Here is a 23,772-nt window from a genome sequence, read left to right as displayed (position 1 = left end):
ATTAGCATATGGGTCAAATTACTGCGCTATACACATACAGGATCACAGAGTCTGTCTAAGGCAAATGAACTGCATCTTATCTGAAGGCTTACAGGGGTTATACATGGCTGCTGGTGGGAGAAATTCAATTTCTTCACTACATTGTAAATTTCCACACATATGCAGCACCCATAAACATGCAGTTGCTGGAGAGAGATGTAAGAGTGATGGGGCAGCCACAGTCAGACGCCCTGAGCGGGAAGGGGACTGGTGCCTTGCTCAGCACAAGCATGTGTCTACAGCAGACTCTGTATTTGTAGCTAGAGGGTTCACTCAACATCATAACATTTATCAGGCTACAGTACATGTGTACAGTACAGTGCCCTGTGGTTACCAGACCGTCAGTGAGTCCATGCATTGAAACACGGGGTCAACAAACTGCAGAAACAGTACAAACACTGTCCTCACAAACACGTCCGCAACAAATCGACACAGTGAAGAACCGTTTAAAGTCAGGAACATTTATTGCATCCATTATTGCAAGTCTCCCTTCACACACACTTCATTCTGCATCCATCATCAATAAGCAACTCTTACAGGAAGACAAACAAAAAAGAAAATATTAACATTAAAATGTTCAATTATACACAGTGACCAATGTCACAAGCCGCAGTCAGTCTGCAGAGGGATTCAGAGTGCTAACTTTACAGCAGGGGCTCATGAAAAACACAACATTGATTGGAATACAAGAAGAGGGAAAGTACTTTTACCCTGTTTACTTAAAAAGGTGTAATATAACCCCTTTTACAGTGACACCGATAAGATCGTAAAATCCACTTATTCCTTGTTACAGATCAACAAAGCATGCACTCATTATAATCAGTTCAAAAAACAACAGATCAGGACTCAAGTCTGCACTCATAAGAAGTCTGTTCAGAGACAGTGAAGCTTTCTCAATCAATATGAGACAACATCTCTTAAAAATATCAGGTTCAGTAGGAATGGCGTGGCTTCACTGCACCGCATTTAGTTTAGAATTTGGAACGTTCACTGAATGAAGCTAAGACAATAAAAGACTTCATGAAAGAGATGTGGGCACCAAGCGAACACCAGACAAAGGGCCTACGAGCCAGCTGAGAAGTACGCTGGCCTCAACTCGTTCAAACTTGTTTGTTGTCTGAGGGGATGTTTGCTGTAATGTACGCAGCATGACCTTTAACCGGTTCTGTTTCAATGGGATGTTAGACTTGACCTAAAAATGAAACTCTCCAAAAAACCAAACAAAACTTGGAGCCCTCGAGGAATTCTATTTAAATAAATCTTCCCATGAAGAATAACGAATCATAACCCCTTTATAAAAACATTTGCATAACATACATGTTGTAAAGTGCTTTGCGTACATATAGGATATTTACAAAACTTCATTTATTTATTTATTTTTTTAACTGTAGCAACCTCACTATTCATCACAGAAAATGTACCCAACGATTTGGCAGAAAGAAGCAGGCTAATTTGCATTTGGTCACAATCATCATCACTGGACTGTCAATAAGAGAAAAATCCACCCAGGAGGCAAACAGTGGAGTCATGAGAGGTGCAATGTTATTTTCAATTCGTGAGGCATGATCTCCCACACACACACACACACACACACACACACACACACACACACACACACACACACACACACACACACACACACACACACACACAGACAGATATTCCAGATTCAGCCAGTATTACTGATCTTTCTCCAGAGTGACTCATCCCACCTTTAAATATGCACAACACAGTGACAGTGAAATAATCTGCACTGATCAATTATTTTTGACTTTATTTTCAAACTGTATTTGTGTGTGGATTTTTACTTCAACTGAACACGGCTCACAGAAGCGTGAGGATATCAAACTGGATCATAATGTTCATTATGAAAACTCAGACTAGCTGACTTGATGCGAGGGAGATCAGAAAGCCTGCGTACATGAACAACCTCACAAGAGGAATAATTTAAGGATAACAGGCCAACATTGTTTACTTCTTACCCTCAGCTGCTACCTACTGTTTCCTGGATTAGGGAGCAATCCAGCTAGCATATTTTACAAGGTCCTGTCAGAGGAACAAACCTTGGGGAGCGGTAAGAACCAGATGTTTGGTCAGATGAAGACGTGGGATAGGTGTGATGTAACTGAACAATTTCTTATAGTGAAGAATGCTGTCAGATATTTCCTCCGTGTCCTTCGTCTCTAGTTCACAGTTTTGGAAATTCAAGGGTCTGGCACTGATGTACTTTGCTGGTGTTTCAACAGGAAGGTGCATCTGTGTGACGCCCTTGTTTGTATTCATTGTTGAGATGACAGCTCCAGACCTTTTCCTCCCACCAGCTTTTCATCCAACAACTGGATTCGTGATTGTTCCCCACTGAAAACTACTAAGTTACGGTCTCTGTCTGTCCTAGGTGGTCAGTTGGCCACGCCCTGAGGAGCCTCAGGTATGAGAGAGGAAAAGAAAGTTTTGAAGAAAACCCAGGCCGTCCACATGACCGACACCCTGTGAGGAGGCACTAAAACCGCCGTCATTGGTCCTTGTCCGTCTGATCCGTCCGCTGCAGCAGCAGGTTCCTCCCTTTGTCTGTCAGCAAGCTCGTCAGCCTGAACAGACAGTAACACAAAGTCATTGTGAAAAAGAGCATTTGTGACGGTGGGTTTGAAGATAAAGGACAGCATTTCAATCCACAGATCAGCCTATAGTAGTTTACTGAGCCCACTTTCATCAGATCAGCGGTATTCTGCTACATTTAAAGTTAACATCCATGCCGACATGCAGGTTATAGACCAGCTCTGAACCCAGAATCACTTTGACAGACCACAGGCTGTGAAGCAAACAGAGTCTCTAAAACTTTTGTTAAAATGAAGGTGAATCAGATGTTTTCTTACTGGATTTGGGTTTGGGTTCCTGTTCTCATTCTGCTGGACATTCGGGGGCTGCACATGGTTTGGTCCTTGAACCTGCGCTCGCCTTCTGAAGGGAAACCAACCAGCTGTGTGTCTGTGGAGGAGAAAAACAAACAGGACAAAACATATGTTTACATGAATGAAAAACAAAAAATGAACGGCAGCAAACAATTTACATCCAGCAGCCTGTGAACTATTTAAAAGATAAACTTGTGACATCAAAAAAAGAAAAAAGGAGACGAGCATGTTGAACTGCCTCTGTGATAACATTACTATTAGTTTCAGTACAATACAGTACTACATCTAGTTAAACCTGCATTCTGAATTTGTGGGAAAATGCAACAAGCTGTGCGCACAAAACTGACCTACAGAATGATCGCCTGATAAAAAGTAATATGGCAAAAGTTGCCTATTAAAACACATCCAGCAGACAAGGAGCAACATTAGCATCTATTTAAACTTGAGTTTGTGTTCATCTGATGAATGTATGTCAGTCTTCAGCGAAGCTGCTTCTTGCATCTGGTTGCACTTTTAAGAGTTTGTAGATGTGAGGAGCTCTTGAATTCTCTCTGAGGACCTATTTGTCATGACTCTGTGTGTGTGTGTGTGTGTGTGTGTGTGTGTGTGTGTGTGTGTGTGAGGCACCACGTACGGGTTTAGTTCTTTTATTGTGAACATAAACACTTGTAATGGTTGGGAAAACCCTGATTTTTATAAATTTCACACAATTTGCAATTTCTGCAATACTATGCATTTTACAGTTAATTCAAATTCCATGATTCCATCCATTCATTCTACTTTTTGCTGCTAACAGGCAGCATGTGTTGAAGTGATGATAACTCTTATCCTGTTTACCCTCCTCACTTACATGAGTGATCAAAGAGGAATAGGGGAAGAGACCTGATCGAAAGCAGAAAGTCAGGGTGGGGGATAGAAACAAGACGTCAGCTGTCGATGTCTCTAAACTTTAAACACAACACTTGGTGCTGAGTAATCCTTACTTAAATATATATTGACTGTCATGTGTTATCCAAAGGACGGCCCGTGTCCTTCAGACACAAACACACAGGTTCCCTTTCATCTCTTCCAAAGAGATGACTTGGATTTCTTTTCTTGAAATGAAATGAAAGCATTTCTTTCACCTTCAGAAACTGTTTCTCCCTTCACATACATTACAAACATTCAACAAACTCCTAAAGCTACTGAACCCATGCCTGAGTGGTGGAATGTGTACATATATCTGTGTGTCGTGGTGATGGATTATGTAACAGCAAACAGAGCGTGAGAGCAGAACATGTTGAATCAAGGAACAATGTGTCCTGAACTGCTGATAGCAGCAGGGTTGATGTGGAACATGTTGCCTCTGTGTGTGTGCACTGCAGCCAACTTTGAGCCATTAACACGAACACCTCTGAAACGGAGCTCTGACTTGTCAAGGAAAGAGACTTCATTATAGTTAAAATAGGATGTCATAGGAAATAATCAACATGGCACTTTTCATATGGTGGAGCAAAAAGCAGTAAATATTTCTGAGAATTTACTGCTTGTAAATACTTCACAAGTACTGACATTTCTCAGCTACTCTTTGCTTAAGCTAAGCAGCATGAACTGAGCTCTCTGTAGTAATAATTCTCCCCTGGAGTTCACACAGCATGAGGGAGGGAATTCACTCGAGCCTCAGTTCAGACTGTGGTTTGTCTTGTTTGCGAAGCTTTCCAAGTATGAGGATCGACTGGCTGTTAGTGTCCTCCAAAGAAGAAACTAGTCCCACAAAAATCTTTTGACCAGAATGAACGAATGTGTTCGTTTCACAGTTTTCTTTTTCACTTATTCAGTGAATTGCAAAAATTATTATTTAATATGCTCTGACATCTACTAGGAGCAAGATGTACTGCTAGTGAGTGCAGCCATTGATTATTATCATATATTGCTAATTTTACCAGATGATCGACTAATTGTTTAATGTATAAAATGCCAGAAAATGGTGATAAACACCTGTCAAAATCCAGAGTCCAAGGTGATGTGTCCTTAATTCTTGCTTTGATAGAGCAACACAACAGTCCAAAACCCCAAAACACATTTGATTCACATTTATATAACAAACAGAAAATAAGCAAATCCACACATTGGAAATGCTGCAGCCAGAGAATATTTGGCATTTTTGCTTGATTTCAATCGATCAACTGATTGATTAATTGACTACTAGTGTCACCTTGACTACTGCTGTCAAGTGGGAACTAGTGTGGACAACTCAAACAACCCAGCGTGACGTGTTGATTTGGAGAAAGGCTGTGGATGCGAATACAAGCTTCGGATCAGGGACAGTCAGGCTATGAGCTCTACAGTTAGCCGTTTTTAAGGAAGTCACTCAACCCACAACAGTTTAGTAGTTGACCTTGTCACAGTTCATAGTTACATCAAAGTAGAAAGACTGAACTTACAGGTACATGAGGAGGAGGGTGCTCATCACCAGCAGAAAGCGACTCAGGCTGGAGTTAAAGTACACGATCATAAGCAGAACCCCGAATCTTGCGGCGGAGTACAACCAGTCCAGCCAATCTCGCTCCACGTCCTCCTCATCCTCCATCATAGGCCCGCCCTGTGCATTCATCTGTATGTTCTGGTTGGCCTCGCCAGGGTTGATGAAAGCAGCGTCTTGCACTGGGTTCTGATTCGCGGGCAGGTTGTTGATGGGGTTCTGATTGGCTAAGGGAGCTGGGACAGGTACTTGATGGGCAGGAACAGCTGGGTACTGACCGATGGTTGTAGCTGGTGCAGAGGGGAGGGTGCCTCCTGCTGCCAGTGCTGCGTGGCTGTTGGTGAAGGAAAACAGAAACATCAAGAGTCTAAGAAACCAGCGAGACAAAGTCATCCAAGGGCATGTCAGACCACAACGAGAGAAAGGAAGAACTCACACCAACACACATGCAGCATGAATTCAATTGTATAAATGAAAACTCACTATTGCATGTAATACTGTCGAGCATAGACGTGCTGAAGCCACAGTAGCTGTTGAGGGCTGTACAGGGAGTAGGTGGGAAAGGCTGGTTGAGACATCTGTGGTGCTCCAGGCCTGGAGGGACAGATGACAGACATCTGTGACAAATCTGTTCAATACCATAACATTTACCCACTGAAAGAGATCCACGAGACAACATACATGGGAACAATAACAAAAGACGTCATGTCCGTTCTTAATTCATACTTCTTTCTCCTCCTACTTTCTTTAGTTCAAATGTAATCACTGTTGAGCAGCCCGAATAATTGATAGTGTCACACAAATACATCTACTTCCATTGACAGCAAATGTCGCTTCTTATTATATGACACACTGACACAAAGCAGTGGAAATGATGAAAGATCATAAAACATTCTAGCTACAACACAGATTTACAGCTGTGTAAAGCATAAATAAAACAGAATGTGTGAATCATTCTTATACTCTTTTAATGGAAAAATACCCTGAACAGCTAAAATTTGGTACCTGGTCATGTCAATGAAACAAAACACAGATCAGCAGATACACAATTTCTTCCATTATGTCTTACATCACAGCAGCAGGCCACGAAGGAGCTCCTGATGGAGACACAGAGGTGTGTGTGTGAGCTGGAGCAGCAGCTGAAGATGGAGAGGTCTGCCTCCTCTGCCTCAGCTCTGGAGTGCTGGCATTCATGACTGTGGAGGAGGAGCTGCTGGGATGTGGCTGTTCTGTCTCTTTGGTCTGCAAAGACAAGTTTGAAATTAAAGTTAAAATCTGAGCAATGTCACTCAGCAGTACAGCAGACCCACTCTAATGAGAGAAGTCTGTGGAGATGAGTTTTATCGTCGAGAAAGTACAAAGAGTTGGACGTTTTGCAGTACTAGCTGAGGCAGAGCAGGACACATGAAAGTGTTGTGAAACTAAAGAGACTTATCTTTAGCTGTACTTCTGATCTCAAAACTGTAGCTGAGCTCTGAGGGGTGACAGCTGAACTGAAACAGTTCCACTTCACGGTGTCATGGCAATGAGGAAGGAGGTGAAAAGGTGCGACTGCCAGAATCCAAACTAAACCTGCCGCCTTTTAGCTTGATATGGCACAGCAGGCTGGAGCTCCTGTTAAATCCCGCACAGCTGATGTATGTCATTGACTGAAACATCACTGACGAATTTCTAAAAACAGTTGGAACTCAGTGGCTAACCGTGATCTGGATTAATCTATGAGTGCACGCAAAAGTATCTTATCATTATATTGAGAAAAAACAAGGTCTTCTTCTAAATGACTTTAAACATATTTAATGAGGTAAAAAGCTAATGTAGATACTCAACATTGTAAAAAAAACTCAAAAACAAACTGCACATAAGGAGTGGGAATATGTGAAACAAGTCCAGTATGCAAATCTAATATTTGAACTGACTGACACCAGCTGTTTTTCTTACATGGTCACAATCTAAAAATAAAACCCATGAAGAGGTTCACTGAACATTCAGGTTTCATTTCCTCACCATCACAAGAAATACATGAAGTACTTTTAAAAGGATGATTTTGACATTAAGATCAGAATTTACTCCAGAGGAAGGCCGAAAAATTGAATTTTACCATTAAATTGGATAAGAAGAAAACTGTAAGCTGCCAGCTTAACAACCAGATACCTGATTTAAGTCCAACCACCTACCTTATTATATTCATTTTTGATTCTCATTAAATAGGTTTGATTAACAAGTTGCGACCAACCGCTAACCTCCACTTTGAAACAAAGAGAAGCGTGGCAATCTGTCTTTATCAGCTCCCGCATGCTCTATATGGGGGGGGGGGGGGGTCTTCCGGCCTCCAGATCGTTAATGGGCACGAGATCGTATGATCCGGTCCGCAAGACAATCCATAAATGCAAAAAAGCTATTTTTTATCTACAAAGCAAATAACACAAACTAGCGGACTAACACATTCTGATATCGTGTCAATGCATCATGGCGACAGTCAGAAAAGTGTAAGTAGATGCGGAGTGTCGTGTTTTCCAAGAAAAGTGGACAAACCATATAGTGTGCCTAGGTTAGTTTGTAGTGAGCCAGCTCATAGCTGAGAGGCTGAAACCTCACTCAGAATGAGAATTTGTGAAGGAGTGCCTTGTTGCTGTTGTGGAGCTGAGAGCACCAGACAGAGTAAAACTGCTCCAAAGTGTCTGTTTGTCTGGAAATTATTCACAGAGATGAAGGAAAACCTGACATGGAAACTCAGTAATAGCAATTACCAAGAACCTTTCGGAGCTGAACCTCAAGCTCCAGCAGCTTCTCAGCTCTCTGCTTTCAAGTGTGAAATCATCTGAAGGGAAATTAAAGCTGCGGCAGGTGAAACTGGAAAGAATACTACTACTGTGGAAGAACAAAATCCTGTTTTGACTTCTTCAGGTTCTTGGTGAGAGGTTTGAGGACATGAAAAGTCAACAAAAGGAACTGAACATATTTGCTGTTTGATGTTGAATCAGCTGATGTAAACCTGACAACCTACAACATGAAGCCATTGAGCTGCAGAGCAACAATCGGCTGCTGAGAGCAGCTCTTTTCTAAACTGACTCTCGCGAAGTCTCAGTTCTTCTCCAGACTGACTGACCCAAAACCTAGAAAACCAGCTGAGTAGCATCATCACCATCATCATCATCATCATCATCATCATCTCACATCAGATGCCTCACCAAAGAGAAGCAGTTCAGCAGTTCCAGACATCACAGAGGTTAGTTGGATATATGTATGTGTTACATAATTTAGTATGGCCAGGGGCGCAGCAAAAGGTGGGCAGTGAGGCCCAAGGTCATCCTGACACAACTGCTGCTGCTGCTCTGACCAACATCACCAACTTTAAATCATCTGTGTAAAAAAGGGTCAAAACAAAACTTCCCACTTGAAGATGTACTTTCTGAAAACATTGCCTAAGATCTGAATGAAGCTGAATCTGAGCAAAGATCATCATTTCTCACCTTGGGTCTGGCTCCCAGTGGTCCTTTGGGTGGATTCCTAAAAGCACACACTAGGTGCAGTGTGGGAATGCAGTCAGCCTGAGAGAGTGGACATAAATGCCTGATTAGAAGAATTACATGATAAAACACACTGGTACACTCAAGCCTAAGAAGCACAGCAAACACAACGAGTGATGTGGCTGATGTCCTCTTTCAGTGCTGGAGTTGTCTTTCTTACAACTGGTACTATGATCTGATCTGCAGTGATATGAACCTCTGCTGAGATACAAACACAAAAACCCATAAACCAGACACATGAAATATTAGACTGTACTGGTTTTACAAAGCACAACTACCCTTTCTCAGGCCATGGAAATCCTTTGTGGCTATTCATGATCAGACAAAGGTTGGTGAGAGAAAAGCAGGCTAGATTCAGTCTCTCTAGACAGTTTGTTACCAGTATAAACAACTGCACATCGAAATAAAATCAACTTATGATGTTGACTAACCTTAGGTTTTACAGATAGAATATGGTAAACTTCACTGACACGAGGTTCTGTGGAAATGTATTTAGACCAGTGTCAAATTACTGTTTGTGAGCACAGCCATATTCTGTCACATACCTGTCTGAAGAGATCCTTCATGTGCAGATGGTCGGGTAGCAGTTTACCAGCATAGATCAGTCTCTGGTCACTCACAGCCTACAGAAAACAAACAAGTGGAATATTCAAACTCAATCAGTGTTTGAGGGGGAAAACAAGGCAAAGTATATTTATATAGCAAAAACAATCACAACAAAACAGAACCATGGCTTTCCATCAAGTAGGGTCCTTACTGTTGTGCTATTTTTCACAATGCAGTAGCTTGTAAATGTCTAGTTGCCATAAAAACAAAATAAAATGATCAATCAAGATTAAGAAAGTAATCTTGATTGATCATATAGCATGTAGCATGTACATTCATGTGTATGCAGGTTGATAAATGCATGTAAGTAATATATATGTAATATGTTTGTACCTGTGAACTCTACATTTTTAAGGTTTAACTTCTCATGTCCTGTTTGTATACAACTTGAAAACTTTGTATGAATGCGTATGTTATTTTTCCTTGTAAAACATGCTGTAATCTCTGATTTTGATACAACCTGTACAAATATATTTCACATGCATCAATTATGTCTTCATGTGTTCAGTTTCAGCTTGCACTGCAGATGAGCTGGTGGAAATACTGATGACTCAACCTTGACTAAAGCACATGGCTAATTTTCCCAAGAAGTGACAAGTGATCAGTAATCATTAACTTGACGGAGGGACCTAACTTGAACCCTTGGACCAATATATCTGACAGTCTACCATCTGGCCCTGCCTCATCTGTTCACTTTCCATCAGCATCCCCTGCATCTTCCTGAAGCATAGATCCTCCTCTGCTCGTCTGTCCTCGGTCATCTTAGGAGCAGCCTGAATGGACGCTGTGCCCTTCAAAGCTGCTGTCTTCCAGGGAGGATGAAACTTGGCAGCTGCATATGCTTAAGAATTGAGGTACTTGGCTGACCCTGTTATTACAGTGGACTGAGTGCAGCCCCTCCTGCCATTCAACTTCTATCCCGCCTCATCACCCAACAGCTGCATTATGCTTCACAATCCAAGTCTCACGTTAGAATTTCGAAAGCTTTACCAAGAGCAAAGATCTGGTTATATAGCAGACTCATTTCAAACACACATGCTTCACACATGTAAGGCTTGTGGTATATACTGTTACAAACTAGCTTTCTGTCTAGCATGAGCCCCTTTGACTCAGTCAGCTGGCTCAGGTCATGACATTCCAGGACACAGCCTCGAGCTGCCTGGCACAGGAGCTAACCACCCATGCTAACAGCAGCTAGCTAACTTATCCGCCTCGCAACAACTCACCGGTCTGGTTGGGTAAACAGTCGACAAATGCGTTTTCAGGTCCTTCACAGTCCAGTTCAGATAGACGCCTTCGACGGTTTGGTCCTCGTGAGCCTGGTTGGGTGATTTTATGAAAAGAGTAATGGTCTTTTGTTCAGAATGTCCCACATCCATTTTTACTCAGTTTCACTAGAGCAGTCTCGCCCGTGGAGTGGTACTATTTACTCGCTACAGCTGTAATGGGAGTGGTTCTCGTTACACGATATTTGGGCAGAAAGAGGAAACGCGACGCAACCTGTCTCGTCTAAACAGAAACTTGTAGAACTCGGCTGAGGCCAAGGTGTCTTTCCGCTGGCTGTCATACGGGACCTTATTAGGGAGGAATGTTGTTTCCAAACACACTGTGGCCATTCCTGATTGGTTACTGTGCGCTCGTGTCAGACGTGGAGGCTCTGGGAATCGTGACCATGTGAGCATGCGCAAAATTATGGTTGCGAAGATCGTTTATTCAAAAATAAAAATACAGTTGTGATACTGCTCACTCTGTTGCCATTTTTGCCCGTGTACTAGAACAAATGATAAACATTTATTTATACAGTAAGAAAACAAGTAATCGTGCCTCATTTCATATGGCTGATTTGTTACCCCGATTTCGGAACAAACTAATTAAACGGAACTGCTGGAACAAGGAACAACTTCTAACATTTGCTTTAAGCTACACACAGTGTCAGAACATTGTTTTCGTATGCACTGCACTTACAAAGGTGTGGGCCATTGCACCACTTCCTCAAAGCCAAGAGATGCCAGCAACCGTTGATATATTGAAAATATACTGTATAAGTATTAGCGCTCTTCCCCTGTAACTTCTCTTCAAAGATTGTCGTTTTCCGTACTTCAAAATGGAGACAGAGTGAAGGCTCTTTTCTTCTTTACCCTCTCAGATAAGAGCGCTCACTTATCTGCAAGCAGCTTTGTTTATCCACTGAAGTTGCATCAGTCGCGTTACATCAGCTGTACATTGACTTGCAAATGATTTGAAAGAAGTAATCCTATAGCTATTGAACACACCGACTATGGATATTTGAGTGTAAAAACACGGTGTAAGACATTGCTTTGTGATTTGGCAGATGGAATTAAGATCAGGGTTTCACTACTTTGATTGTAGCATGTCAAAACAATGATCCGAGATACAGGGATGATACATTGTGGTGTGGCAAACTGATGAAGGTGAAGTCTGTAGAATCTGATGCACAACAGTAATCTGCTGGAATAGCCAGATGTTATTGTCCCCTTCTGTCTGCTATGGGAGAAGGATTCAGGGCTGCTTCAGCAGGCCAGATACTATGGCAGCTATGCTGTCCTAAGCCGCCGTGTACATAAAGATACAACAAATAGAATCAACTACATGTTTATTCAGCATTTTCTTAAAATTTAAAATGACAGTCAACATTAACTCACACACACAGTGTAATCGTGAAAATTAATAATTAATTTGTGGAACACATTTAAAGAAAAGAAGCAAAAAGATCATGTGCAAATTAATTCATTTTGATAAATATAACTTAAATCATTCATGTAAATTCCCTGGAGTGATTCACTTCTGCAGCCCCTCTAAAATGTATAAATGTTGAATTAAAAAGCAGCAAGGCACTGATCAGTCAATAAAGATGAAATTGTCAGAATGTTAATGAGTTAAAAGTTGTCGTTCAGTATGTTTAGGCTACATAAAAAGACATTTCACTGGCAGTAGAAGGTGAGGACGTTTTCCTGGTTTCCTCTGACCAACAGGACTGGAGGTCTCAGATCACGTGACAAGAAGTCCAGCCACGCCAGGTAGAGAGCACTGGGACACACTCCTGTCCTCCCCACTGGCATTGTGCTGCCAGGAGAAATACAGAGTCACAGCAAACAAAGTTTAGTAAGGTGGACAGGTACTAATAATGACTTCCAAACATCCACAAGTTAATGCCTCTAAAAGCAAAGTGATAGAACTTAGTCTGTGTTTGCTGTCAGGCTTAAAATGACAGACGAGCTAAGAATCCAGAGTCACTGACTGTGAGTGCTGCTGTTACGGTGCCATGTAATTACACAGCTCAGCTCTGTTTACTCTGACATTGTCTACCCTCTAATAAAGTCGCACTCCCGTGACCTAAAGAGAAGAATTACTGTACTCACGTAACAATCAGAGCAGCATCTCTGGAGTAATCCTGCAGAACCTCATTTAGACGGATCTGTCGGAGAGACTGAAGTCCACAGTTTGCAATGTCAAGACAGAGAAAAAAAGGTTTTGATTATTTCCTCCTCAGAGATTCTATAGGTGCTGTATGCAAATGTGATTCAGGATGTGTGACCTTGGCCTTGTTCCTCTCTAAATCCTGGTCAGTGATCATCCAGGGCTCTTCCTCCTGTCTTGGTGGCTCAGAGTCCTGTTTGGGGTTTGTAACCAGCCTGAAGCGACGCAGCATATTCTCAAACTGCTGGACACTGAAACACACAGGTAATAAAGTAAACCAAATAAGCGCAACTTAAATAATGTTGTGTCGCAGAGGGCCTTTATGCTCTCCAAGTACCATGTAGTTTATGCTGATCCTCAAATTGAAGCAATCTACAGTAAATGTCCTGGGGCAAAAATGAGCTGATGGGATCGTGTTCATCTCTTTCCTCTTTACATATTCCCCATTCACTTGGGAATTTGCATCATATAAGTACAAAACTGAAATAATGAAGGTTAAAACAAGATCTGACACAGAGAACCTTTCCATGACAGGGCCTCATGATCAGGTCATAAAGCAGGGCCCTTGTGTTTCTGTGTTAACAAACAGTCAGCCTGCAGCTCTGCTGGCCTCTGGTGTTCTATGCTTTAGCCCAGCTGGCAAGACCAACTCATATCTGATCACATGTGGAATTGCATGATGACAGATCTTTTTCCCAGAACTTTGCACTTTCATTCTCATACATTAAGCAAGCTTTGGCGGCCATACTTTCCAGGCTGGGGGTTCTGGTAGATGTCAGGAAGCACTTCAACATCATGAAAACCAAGACGGAACCTCTTGATCAGTGTCAGCACCCTGGAAAGAGAATGTAAATCCATAGTGTACAAAAGGTTTCAAATTTTCACTGAGTCTCATACTTGTAACCACAGCAATAGTTTTTCAATCAGGAAAGACATTTAAAGTGAGCAGGAAAAGCTGCTGGATCTGCTGGCAGTTGTTTGCTAGCAGGTTTAAATGAACAGGAGTCATTAATGTCTTTACACCTGTTGTTTTCCCTCCATGTCCTGCTATACTAGTCAAACTTTGTGCTGTGAAAAAGGCCTTTGCTAATTGGATACGTCATTGAATTATAAGGGAAGTAATCCAGTCGCTTACTCCTCTCTCTGCTCCTCCCTCTTGTCTGGTTCTCCTCCCACGAACACTCGGACCTTACATCTGGCCCATCGTTTCCTCCGAGTCAGCAGGTAGGGCAGCAGCAGGATCAGACCTTGTAGCCCCAACCAAAACACACACACACACACACACACACACACATAGACAGATAGAGTTAATTTGCCAGAACATTTGGCTTAACACGACCCAACCCTGCCTCCTAGTGGACAGTCAACAACATGAGAACAAGAAGAGAGGAGTCAGGCCTGTTTCTCCCTCAGGTTCAGTGAAGTCAGACACCTCAGAGAGAGCCTAACTGATCTAACAGCAACTGGCTCTGCTAACTCTTTATCAATCCAATTCTGAACTTGTGCACATGAAAGAAGGCGCTCCACTACAAGTCCTGCATTCAAAACCATAAGTAACAGTATGTACGTATTATCGGCAAAATGTACTTATAGCATGGAAAGTAAAAGTACTCACTGTGCAATAAAATGCTTCCTGTCAATGCTTTACTATCATTTCTGATGATTTTGAATTAACATTACTGCTGCGTTAATGTACATGTTGCATTTTATTGCTGTAGGTTGAGCTCATTTGAGCTACTTAATACACTGTTGGGTAGTTTAATCTGCAGTAACGCATCATATTCTATAAGATCATCATATATTTGTAGCATCGCTGTCCTGTGAGAACCATGTATCTCTTAAAAGTCAACTTTTCATGAGCTCAGAAAAAAGCCTGTTTTCAGCTTTGTGTCGATGCATTTTCCAGCTCATTTTCTCAACCCATAAAGGAACAACTAATCACAATGTTGAATGTGATAGACAGATGGAGATGATCAGACCTCCATCATCAGACAGCCAGTATATGTCAATGGTCTTGTTTCCTTGTTTTTTCTGGAACACTGTGCTTGGCTGAGGTTCCACTTCAATGGAGACTGTCGCTGCAAACAGACAGAAAATATTTATTTCTAATGACATCCATTCATTTCTGGGTATTTCACTTCAAACTCGTTAAACATTTCTGTACCATTTCTAGCTTTAATGTTTCCAGATTCAACAGCAGCTCAGGCTAAATTTACTCAAGATTCTATAAAAACTGCCATGATATGTAAAAGCAATGAATCCTAATGACATGATCATGCATATACATACAGCTAGTGCTTGTTTTAATTCTGGAAGGGGCAGAGATGGAGTTTATACACTCTGGTCCTCCGTCGAAGCCCGGATTAACTGAAATGAAAACAGAGCAATTTACTTTATGTATATGGATTCACTTGAAGTCCGAACCTCAGATGATGATGGATGAATCTGGACAGCTGTTCCCACTACACCCCTTGTTACCTCCACACCAACTGACAGTGTAGCTGCAGCAGCAGTCAGAGATCATTGATGGTATAAAGTTAATTTGCTCTCAGTGCACTCTAATTTGAAACAAGGCTCTCACCATGTGATTGAGATGGATGAGAGGCATCCAGTCCCTCCCTCATTCTCAGCACGCACACACCGTACTGCAGGTCAAATGCATCACTGAAACACATGTTGGGCATTTTTTGATTATCTGAGCTTATACAGTGTAGTTCAAAGGTATACACACACTGAATGAAGTTTATTAATCCCCTCTGTACTCACTGCAGTATTCCAATGTAACTGTGTGCAGCCTGAGGTGTGTCACTGCGCCAGTCTGTCTTGAAACCCATCAGTAAAACGTTTGGCTTAATACGACCCAAACCTGCCCCCTAGTGGACAGTCAACACAACCAGAGGAAGAAGAAGAAGAAGAAGAGAGGAGTCAGGCCTGTCTCCAAAGCAACTTCAGCTCCCCGAACCGAACAGTTCTGGATAACTGATCTCACACAGCAGGTGACCAGCTGGCTCTGATAGCTCATTATCAATCCAATTATGAACTTGTGCACATGAAAGAAGCCACTGATGCAACGCCGTCAGATCAGGAGTGGAATATTTCATATATGATGATACCTACGGAAACATCGGTTAACAGCATCGACAGATCAAAAGCAGCACATTTAATGAGATTAGACAAAATCATTCCTGCTGGAAAATGAATTCGTTGCAGCTGTAAAAAGTAATGATTCAGCAAGGTAAATGCTACAGGATCTATGTACAGCACCAGAGTATGAAAAGAAGCAACAGAAACACATGGAAATCATACAGCTGCAAATACTTAATGGTGTTATGATGTCACAAATTTGTGCACATTTTTCAAAAAGGCTTTAATACACAGTTGGCATTTGAACATGTTAAACAGTCAGAACATTTTTTCATTTTTATACATGAGATTGAACATTAACAGTCATGCTAATTGTGCTGTTGATAGTAATGTAGATAGTGGAAATGTGTTGACTTGATACTTGAATGAAACAAGGTTTGATTAGCCACCCATTAACATTCACTACTTCAAACTATTGACCTGCTATAGAGATCATGTGGGAAACACCTTGACTGCATGTCCAGTATAATGGATTGCCATCCAAAGCAAAGGCTCTTTACCAGATTGTAACAAAGCCACTCTTCTCTGTTGTACCTGTCACTTTAATATGACTGCAGGACTTTGTCCATTCTAAGGTCCTGTAGGGCCTTTTTCACCACAGCTGATTGGGCAGGAGGTGCTTCTTTCTATGTTTTGATCTGTAATCCTGTGCAAAGCCTGGTTCTTCTTTCTGAAAAGCCAGAGTTAATCCCACAGAGAGCTGGCTTTGTCAGACAGGCCCCACTAAAGTTCAGCTGATGGAGACAGTTCAGGAGGAGAGAATAGAACAGCTGAGGTGTAAATCTGACCTGGAGCAGTATGTTGACTCCTGATCTTAGCTCTGCAGCCACCACACCTCTGTAGAATGACTTTACTTTCCGCTGGTTCAACCAGGTAACATGACTGTCGCTGCTTGCCTTTTCCACTGCTGATGGGGAGAGACCATCCTGGAATGGATAATGATTTCAGTCCTCAACCTAAAAAAACATCCTGACAGTTTGAAATATCTAAAAAGATGTTTGATCTTTGAGTTGTGCTCACAGTGACTACATTGGCACACATCATAAGACTGAGAGTCTTTGTAAAACAGCTGACGAGATCCACCAGAGCTGGACGACTGCTGGGAGGACCAGTTAGCACCAAACACTGGGGTCTGAAAGGTGAGCGAAGGCACAGTTACAGTAGATGCTAAGCAGTTTAGTCCAAAGCTCCTGCAGACACATCTACACCTTTGTTGATCTTTACAAAATTGTATTTGCTTCTCCGACCTGTTTGGTGTTTTTACTGTGGACATAAATGAGACTGATCAGGACTTGGACATGATCTTGACATTTGAGCAACTTGATGTCACAGTTCACAAAGACTATTTTCAAGTTACTTCACTAACTTTAAGTCCACTGTTAAAGCATACTGCTACTGTTACCAAGTCAGTTTGCTGTTTGTTGACTCCAGGCTACCTGTTTCCCCCTGTTTCAAATCTTTATGCTAAGCAATGCTAACCATCTGCTGTACGTTGCTTAATAATAAAAAAGCATTTTCCAAAAAAGTCAAACCACTCCTTTAGGAGAGAGACCACAATAAAAGGTTTCAGATTTTATGATTAAAACGGATGTTTTAATGGTAGAGCCCACTAAAGCAAGCTACTTCTTCATTATATGACCACCAAGCAATGGAAAGCTAAGATAAAGAATGACAGTTAGATTTGTTCTGACTCCCATTGACCTTCTAAATTAATGATTAGCTATGGAAGACAAGCTCTAGGTGTGTTATCACGTCCTGTCACTGGCCTGTAGTTCTTGACATGGTCCTCCACATGGTTGAGGCCGACACACTGGTTCAGAGCGATGTTGTAGGAGCTCGCCTGCACTGAGGAGCCCCAGTTTACAGCTAAGCCCAGAGGAGAGCAGCACAGTTAAAATGGAGTAGAGAAGGACTGCTGTTTGATGTGTGACACAACACCGTTTGTGAAGTCTGACTGTATGTGTGTGAGCTTACCAGGCTTCTTGTAGAGCGTGTATCCCAAAAGGAAGAAGACAATGCCAAAGGCAATGAGTGCTGCCCACCACGTCAGCAGGAACATGATAACCACACAACACACAGCGCCCAGCAACGACAGCCACTTACTGTAGAACCTGAAGGACGGACGCCATCCTGGAGACACACACACATATGCATGTGTTGATATCATAGACACAAAAATTTCCACACACTCTCCCTATCAACCAGGAATTCTGCCATTTGTTTTTTTTTTTCTTTGCATTGCAAGTCTTGTATTTAATTAGTCATCATCTGTCCACAATGAAAATCCAAATGTGTTGTTTCTGTGTTTTTTATACCTGGTGAGTTGGTGATTGAGGCATGGAAGCAGCTGAAGTTGATCAGAGAGTAGGAGCAGAGGAAGAAGTTGGAGATGATGGGTGCGATGGTGTTCAGCTCAGCTGGTGGAGAGAAAAGGCACGTTTGCGTTCATGTTTGCTTTTAAAGTTATAATCCTGAAGAGTTTCATGATGTGAAACCTAATGAACATTCTCATTTCCATTTAGACTATAATTGCTAAAATTCCTACTGTAATTCCACAGGGATCAGGGGTTCTCCTCAAAGACTCACCAATGAGAATGAAGCAGACAGCGATGATGTACGTCAGCAGGTAGCTTCTGAGCGGTTCATCATTCTTGCCGTAACCTTTGCCAAAGAAGCCGATGAGAGGGTAGAGCTTGTCCTTACACAGACACTACAAGGAACATAAATGACAGAAAATCAACGATTTCTTTGTTACAGCTGAAAAAGCGTGTGCTTTAATAGGCACAGGCAGATGGAAAGAAGCTGTACCGAAATATGAAAAGAAATAAAATATGAACACAATATTGCTTAGTCTCTCTCTCTCTCTCTCTCTCTCTCTCTCTCTGTATGTGTGTGTGTGCATCTACCTGGAAGACTTTGGGAGCTGACACCAGGCAGGCCAAAGCAGAGGACAGTGTTGCTCCAAATATACCAGCAGTGATGAGAGGGGCGAAGGCTGACACCAAGCTCATTGACTGGAGACAGAAATGTCCTGTTCAGTTAATAAGCTCATGTCTGTTACCCACTGTTAATGCAACTGATTAATATACAGAGAGAGACTGAATTACTAATGTAGAACAACAAAATGTCTTTGAACAAACAGCTGGCAAAGCGGCTTCATGCTTTGGTAAATGTTTGGGATTACATTACCCGGAAACCATGTAAGGAGTCGGCTTGTGCTTTGCGGCCTCACTGTGATTTAGTCTGAAAACAATGTCTAGCAAAGCTTCCCGCTGAGGAACAGAGGGCGGTAACAAAACACATTTCACTCATATTGTGTTTTGTGAGTGCGTGAGTGCACTGACCTGATAGTAGTTACTGATGCCGTAGGTGCACGTGTTATTGTTGATACACTCGGTGAAATCCCAGCCATATTGACAAGCTAAACCGATGCAGTCCTCGCTGGATGTGGACGGTGACAGAGTGTCGTTCAACAGGCCAGACGCATCTCGCACCACACAGGATCCTGGGTGGAGTCAAACACACATGGAAACAAGATACATCAATAAACATGCAGTACAAAGGCAAACACACCAGATCATTCAACCTCCAATCCCAAAAATGAATGATAGAATGAAACACATAGTAATCCTGAACATAATTAGATGTTCCATGTTATCATAACATAATTATTTTGGCACTTGTTAATGGTAGAAATAAAACTAATGTCCAAATTGAGTTTTTGGGGGATAAATGACATTTCCTGTTTTGGAGGATTTACCTGTTTGCATGTTGATATTATGGGAACATATCCATATACAAATTCTATTTAAATGTTTCAATTCAGTACAGTAAAATATACTTTAATATGCTCATGCACAATGGAACATAGTCTTGTTAAGAATATTTACAAATATTCAATAAGTGACTTTAAATGGTAAATGCAGAATTTTGCAAGATAATTTCAAGTGAGACCGTGGCAAAGACCAACTCCTCAACTATGAGTATGAAGCAGTCTAATTACAGATTTCCTGAACAATATGGACATATAATACCAATGGTAGCAGAGATGATGATGTATGAGATGGTGGTCCAGAATATTGCCATCAGGGTTCCTCTGGGGATGGCCACTGTGGGATTCTGAGAAGCAGATGACAAATGAAATGAACATAAAGCTTTTCAAAGTATAATTGAGTTATACATTTCCAAATATATTCATCAAAGTTTATGTGTGTATATGTGCAGGAACAGAGAGGTGTGTGAAACGAGCAGGCAGGTTTATGTACCGCTGAGAATAATGCATGATGCTCTCTGAAGAAGGGTTTCACATAACAAGAGTTAGGCAGGGAAATAAAGAAACTAATGTACCTTCAGATCTCCAGAGATGTTAGCTCCTGCCAGGATGCCCGTGGCAGAAGGGAAAAAAATGGAGAACATGCCAAAGAAGCTGCCCTCTTGCCCTCGCCAGTTGGGCACAAAATTGGAGGTAAATATATTCGCTGTTGAAGGTTAAATAGTCAGTTTACTGGAGAGCTCACTGGAGACCATAACTCTGAAAGAATCTATCTTATGACACTGAAATCATAGCAAAATGGTTTATTTTTAAGATTGGTGATCTTCCATTTGTGTAAAAACCAACACAACTCACATATCCTGTCATATAATGACAATGGAAACTTTTCATGCACGGCATTCAAGAATCTCTGATCTGACGTCCTGAGCAGCAATATTCACCTTTGTAACTATAGAAACCCTTGGCCTGTTTGTCTGGTGAAGCAGGAATGATTGTTCCAACAATGTAACTGGCAAATGACACCATGATGACCAGGAAGAACAGAATCTGGGCCTGTGGAGGGCAGAGTTTACGGTAAACAGACGTAGACAGACATTTACATGCAACAACAAGCTACTGTCTCTCACCACATTAATAAATGAACTTGGATTTATCACGCTAACTAGTGTGGACATGCTTACTACCTAGCACGCTTAAAACAAGCATCATCAGACAAGCTCAAAGACAAGCACAGTTACTTATCACCTGAAACCATACTTAATATTTAATGATTTTGTATCTAAAACAAATGCTGAGACAGTCTCCAATACAGTATACATCCAAATGAAAGAAAAACATGCTTGTGATATTTCTGATCACTCAATTAAATGAGTTATTTGACATTTTGGGACATACACTTTCTCTCTTTCTAGCCAAGAGAAGAGAAAACTGATACCACTCCAATGTCTGTTCGCTAAGTACCATCATCTTGTTTGTTTTATTCGTAGTCAAACAGAAATGTAAAAAACAAATGGTGGTTTTAAGGAACATACTGGAACTACTTCCTGGGCCAGTGAACCTCTGAGGTCTTGTTGAACGTCACAGAAGTAACAGAGGTCACAACACCAGGAAGTCATAGGTCCCATGATGTAATATTAGATATTAGAAGTGCATTTTACCTTTGTGGATAGAGCAGGACCAGCTTTCCTCCTTCTTCCAGTCTTTATGCTAACCTACGCTAATTGACTGGTGGCTCCAGTTTTATATTATAGGTACAGAAATGAGAATGGTATTGATCTGATCATCTAACTCTTGGCAAGAAAGCAAATCAGTGTATTTCTCAAAATTAGCTTTTGCAGCCATATTCAGTGCATCAGATGAATTCTCTTCTGTATGTATATTTTAAATTCCCAACCACTTGTGTACCATGATGGCACTTTACCATGGCCTCACATGTTTGTTTGATCTAACCTTTGACTCCCATGCCATGCCAGCCATTGAGATACCTAGTAGGCATGTGACAGTGATGATGCCGATGATGCGGATGTCGTTGATTTGGTCCACCATGACAGCTCCGTTTTCCTGAGGAAGAAAGTTCACAGACGTTTCAGGTGTGTATAAACCTGAAGGTATCATTGTAACAGCTGCTCCCTGCGTATATATTAACACACAGCATCCTGCTTACACGCATGAGGTCTGTGACAGTCTCAGCGAAGCCCACAGTGTGCATGGCCACAGCTACGGCATTGGCAAAAGCAAAGATCAGACCAATGGACCCTCCCAGCTCTGGGCCAAGGCTGCGACTGATCAGGAAGTAGGTCCCACCTGAAGACAAGAGGCAGGGGGGTACAGTGAGGGGCATTTATTTTATTCTAATATGGTCATCATTTTAGGAATCACTGGCAAAATGTCAGCTACATTCTATATGTTTTTTGAGGTTGTTGCACGTATCACTGAATGAACAGACCTCCTTTGACCTTTCCGTTGGTAGCGATGGCTGAGGTTGAGAGACCAGTGATCCCAGTTATACAAGAGGATAGCAGGATAATCACCCAGGTCAGACCTGATACAAAGGCACAATGAGAAAGAGAGTAAGAATGAAAGTGAGTCTCAACTTTCGTAGACTCAACTCTCTAAGCAATATGAAAATATGTTGCATGGATCAAGCATTTGAAAAGAGAATGAACAAAGGCTTTGTTGGACATACCTATACCTGCCTGAGCAGTGATCCAAGGAAGCCTCAGGTACAAGATCACACCCCAGATATTTAACATGCAACGGATCTGTAAAAAGACAGACCTGACTGGACTGCACGATTCCACACAATTTACATCCAAGTTCAGTGACAATGCAGGAAGCAGCTTTATGTACTGAGGTGAGGGTGAAGGATGGGCGTCTGACTTTCAAACAGGAGGCCGCAGATTGCTTCCTGTCCACAGACCTTCAGTTAACGTTTGTGTTTGCATAAACCCTAACCACAATCATTCCCTTACATTAACTGTATTTTATTTATCATAAGCACAATCTTTTTATCTCTGACATTTATCATACCATGGTTGCCATTTATTGAGGAAAGTAAGAACAAAAGTGTCACTAACTGTCCAGGGTTTTTGCTACATTGTTATATATCGATGTTCTTGCATGGAAATAGTTGGGTCAGTGAGTCAGTGGTAACGCTTAGGTAATATGAAGAGTTATGCACAGATGTTTGATATATGTTAGTAATGTCTGATACAGTGCCGTGTGTCTTTTATAAGGAAGCAGTAACACTAGAGCTAACTAAGGCAAAGTTCACTGCAACGAGAACAACGTGTATTAATAGATTGCCAATGAGCAGCTCACAAACATCGACCAACAGTGCACTGGTTCAACTCTACCTACCATGACACCTTGTACCCAGCCAAAGCGAGTTGGTTCAGTTGGTGGCTCCTTCTGCTCCTCCTCGTCCTCCCCAGAGCTGTCTCCTCCTTCCATCTGTCCACCTGTTGTCTCCTCATACAAGGGGGGTCTTGAGTCATCCTAGTCATGTAAAGCCAAGTAACTTTCATTATTATAGCCGCAAATCATCAATCACCAAGGACTTTACAATCAGTGCAGCATACCACATTATCTTTAAACCCTCATTTCGGACAAGAGTTCAGACAGTTTTTTTTTATGTCAAACTGCGAGGAATTTATTGTGATCCACATAAAAAATTCCTTCTGAAATGAACTCAATTTTGCCCGGAGCTGCTGAGAGACTGATATCATCGCCAGAGAGTGCAGACTTTGAAACAGTTATGAAGAGTAATACAAATCAATTTGGCATGTACAGAGTTATTACATTTGAGTTTATATTTGATAGAAGAATTTCATGGCGTTTCAAGAAAAATACCATTTGCAAATGTCAATAAATGTC

The 23,772-nt window shown here is 41.6% G+C and overlaps 2 protein-coding genes across 2 annotated transcripts; both read right to left on the bottom strand.

Annotated features, from left to right (window-relative positions):
* Window positions 1–485: 485 nt before the first annotated feature.
* herpud1 (homocysteine-inducible, endoplasmic reticulum stress-inducible, ubiquitin-like domain member 1) lies at window positions 486–11,122 on the bottom strand. Its single transcript, XM_076733884.1, has 8 exons — window positions 10,769–11,122; window positions 9,482–9,559; window positions 8,880–8,957; window positions 6,479–6,651; window positions 5,893–6,003; window positions 5,372–5,743; window positions 2,913–3,024; window positions 486–2,627 (listed from the first exon to the last, which is right to left on the bottom strand). The coding sequence occupies exons 1-8, from the start codon at window positions 10,919–10,921 to the stop codon at window positions 2,439–2,441; spliced, it is 1,266 nt and encodes a 421-aa protein (XP_076589999.1). The 5' UTR covers window positions 10,922–11,122; the 3' UTR covers window positions 486–2,438.
* Window positions 11,123–12,484: 1,362 nt separating this feature from the next.
* On the bottom strand, window positions 12,485–22,409 carry slc12a3 (solute carrier family 12 member 3). The gene is made up of 23 exons (XM_076732656.1): window positions 22,339–22,409; window positions 22,061–22,172; window positions 21,847–21,957; window positions 20,838–20,949; window positions 20,472–20,602; window positions 20,159–20,243; window positions 19,469–19,629; window positions 19,031–19,138; window positions 18,711–18,834; window positions 18,440–18,541; window positions 18,099–18,254; window positions 17,891–17,990; window positions 17,145–17,256; window positions 16,913–17,050; window positions 15,747–15,853; window positions 15,562–15,644; window positions 15,270–15,347; window positions 14,960–15,058; window positions 14,116–14,227; window positions 13,729–13,815; window positions 13,099–13,231; window positions 12,923–12,990; window positions 12,485–12,626 (listed from the first exon to the last, which is right to left on the bottom strand). The coding sequence occupies exons 2-23, from the start codon at window positions 22,103–22,105 to the stop codon at window positions 12,485–12,487; spliced, it is 2,394 nt and encodes a 797-aa protein (XP_076588771.1). The 5' UTR covers window positions 22,106–22,172; window positions 22,339–22,409.
* Between the last annotated feature and the right edge of the window lie 1,363 nt (window positions 22,410–23,772).

The sequence above is a fragment of the Chaetodon auriga genome, chromosome 6 (genome assembly GCF_051107435.1).
Source record: "Chaetodon auriga isolate fChaAug3 chromosome 6, fChaAug3.hap1, whole genome shotgun sequence".
Classification (NCBI taxonomy): Eukaryota; Metazoa; Chordata; class Actinopteri; order Chaetodontiformes; family Chaetodontidae; genus Chaetodon; species Chaetodon auriga.
This window is presented reverse-complemented; position numbering and strand designations above follow the sequence as displayed.